The sequence below is a fragment of the Anarrhichthys ocellatus genome, unplaced genomic scaffold (assembly GCF_004355925.1).
Source record: "Anarrhichthys ocellatus isolate YVR2014 unplaced genomic scaffold, GSC_Weel_1.0 scaffold7, whole genome shotgun sequence".
Classification (NCBI taxonomy): domain Eukaryota; kingdom Metazoa; phylum Chordata; class Actinopteri; order Perciformes; family Anarhichadidae; genus Anarrhichthys; species Anarrhichthys ocellatus.
Window position 1 is genome coordinate 6,609,715 of NW_022280037.1, and position 2,499 is coordinate 6,612,213.

Below are 2,499 nucleotides of genomic sequence, written 5' to 3' on the forward strand. Positions count from 1 at the left end.
GGGGTACGGAGTAGAACAGAATGGAAGATCTCCTACTCATGGCTGGGTAGGTGGGAGGTAAACATGGATTGTTTGGAGAGCTTGAGAGAAAGAGGTCTGCTAGTGGTCACAGATATTACGATATAGTTAATTAGAAATACAGAAAATATAATATAGAGTCAAGTATGGTCAATGACGGTAACAGATCAGCTGTTTATGGTGCAAAAACGGATGGATTGTGTTAATTATGAGCGTCTATGGAAGCTCACTTACGTGTTTTGATGTTGTTGTCTCTGTATGTCCCGTTGAGAATCGCCAGCTCCATCAGCTGCATCTTCTTCAAATTGTCTTCTCCTTCGGCCTGTTAACAAAAAAAAATCAGGAACTTTAATGTCCATTCACAATAACCCAGCACACATTAATTCCACAAGCTGAGGCCCCTTTATAGGCCCATTGAAACAAGCCACATGGCGACCGTTTCCCCCAATCACATGCCCGGGTGCTGTTAAAAAGCTACAGTGGGGAAGCTAAATCATTTAGACAATACACAGCGTCTGTTCTCTACACGCACCGCGTTGGTTTGGGTTTAGGGAAACGGAGATGGAGATAAGCTAAAATGCTGTCGTCGTGGCAGAGTGCCTTGTTACGAAAATGCTGACAGACACATTAAGTGTGGGAATGCATATTCATAATCCATATCAGAATGATAATTACTGTAATTTTCTTTGCTCCCTTGTGCGCAATCAAATGCGCCATAACCGCCCTGGCTAATGTCAGTACTGTCAATTAATGTTTGGATAAATAAATACAAAAGCCGCAGCCGCTGTCGTTATTGCCAAATTAGGGGACTGGAATTATTCGCGGAAAGCAATTAAGATAGCACCCCCTCCTCCCACTCACACCCATCCCATTCCTCCCCTGTGCTTTCTGCACCTCAGCACCCTCCCACCCCCCAAAATCCATTTCCCCTGAAGCTACCGAACACTCAATAACCATGACAACACAAAAGCCCCTGTCATTTTCCAGGTTGTACATCATAATTTCAGCAGAGGCCTCATGGGAATTACTCTCCAAAGTGAAGGGTACGGAGATAGCCACGTGGAGCCTCGCCGACCTCAGTCTCACCGGAAGTGAACTATTGATTTCATGCCTTTCGCTGCTAAAAAGGGAAAAATTGGACACTTCATCATTTCAACTTATACAGTACAAAGATTGGTGGCTCATGGATATGCACTGTGCCTGTAAACACATGGTGCGCACACGCAGAGTTAGCGCTGGCAGTAATAAAAGCAGGTTCTCTCTTCTATCTCTGCACTCCTGGACCAAGCTTAACAACAGTACGCTGCTCTATTCAGCCGATGATAAGGAAAGAAAGACGTAGAAGGGGGAAGTAAAGGAGAGAAGAAGAAGAGAGAAAAAAAGAATGAGGGCTCAGAGTTAAGCCCTCCCATGAGACTCCTCTTCAACACGACCACAGAGAGCGGAAGAGAAAGAGCGAGGTTAAGCAAGAGAAAAAGTGACAGAGCCTCGTCTCCCTTGACTAAATATAAAGCAGTGGCTTCAGAGCAGTCGCAGCTCACACATTTAGCTGTGTGTGCGCGCAATGTTTAGTGTACCACAGAGCTGCCAATTAATGAAGCAAGGAAATTCTCTCTACCGCTTCCTCTCCCTTGCTACCTCCGCTGTGCTCTGGCTCTTTTTTTTCTTTTAATGGGGAAGACTCAAAGCACAACAATAACAAAAATAACAATGCTTTCCCCTGCGAAGACGGTTACCAATGCAAACATTGGTGATGAAACTTAAATCATTCAAATATTTCTCGTATTCAGTGTGTGATGAAGTGCATCACAGAGCGGAGAAAATGTTCAGTTATAATGCAGCCTAATATAAATAACATGGTCATGGACAACTGTGAACAGTGTACTTTGTATTAAATCAAACCCTGAGCATCAGTTGTCCAAATCATCTAGTTTGTAGTTATGAAACATTTTCTTAAACATACACACAACCACGCAAACGCACCAAAGTAAGCTCTTCAATAGTTGCCAAGCCCCGTTTTGTCTCCTCGTTAAGAACCTCGGAGGTGAAGAGAGGGCCGCTTGACACGCAGTGTCAACGATGATAACCACACTAGGCTAATTGAACATGGCCCAGGTCAACAGCTAGCCCAGCTAATATTGGCAAGTAAACCAGCCTCAATGGAGAGCCAAAATCACAACTAATTAGACGCTGCAATCTCTATGTAAACACGGATGAACAGGCCCTGAAATAACTGCCTATCACACCCGGAAGAGAGCAAAGTAAACACTATTAAATCAAATATCACTTTTTTTTTTTCTTTGTTACTTCTTTTTCTCAGAGTTCTACTTCTTATTTACATCCCAAATTAACTCAGATCTTGACCTCTACACCTTTGTACAAAAAAAAGCAACAAAAAAGTCTGTACTTTGCTTTCATGAATCAAAACAGCTGAGTGTGTGTGTGTGTGTGTGTGTGTGTGTGTGTGTGTGTGTGTGTGTG

At 43.3% G+C, this 2,499-nt stretch overlaps 1 protein-coding gene across 7 annotated transcripts in view; it reads right to left on the reverse strand.

The window, feature by feature from the left end:
- The window catches only part of qkia (QKI, KH domain containing, RNA binding a), a 55,896-nt gene that overhangs the window by 7,314 nt on the left and 46,083 nt on the right, over positions 1–2,499 (reverse strand). For all 7 annotated transcript variants that reach the window (XR_004212784.1, XR_004212782.1, XR_004212783.1 and 4 more), the window contains exon 5: positions 253–340. Coding sequence is in view for 3 of the 7 variants with exons in the window: in XM_031847607.1 (XP_031703467.1) it covers positions 253–340 (88 nt within the window). In the remaining 4 variants the exon portion in view is untranslated. The remainder of the gene's footprint in view (positions 1–252; positions 341–2,499) is intronic.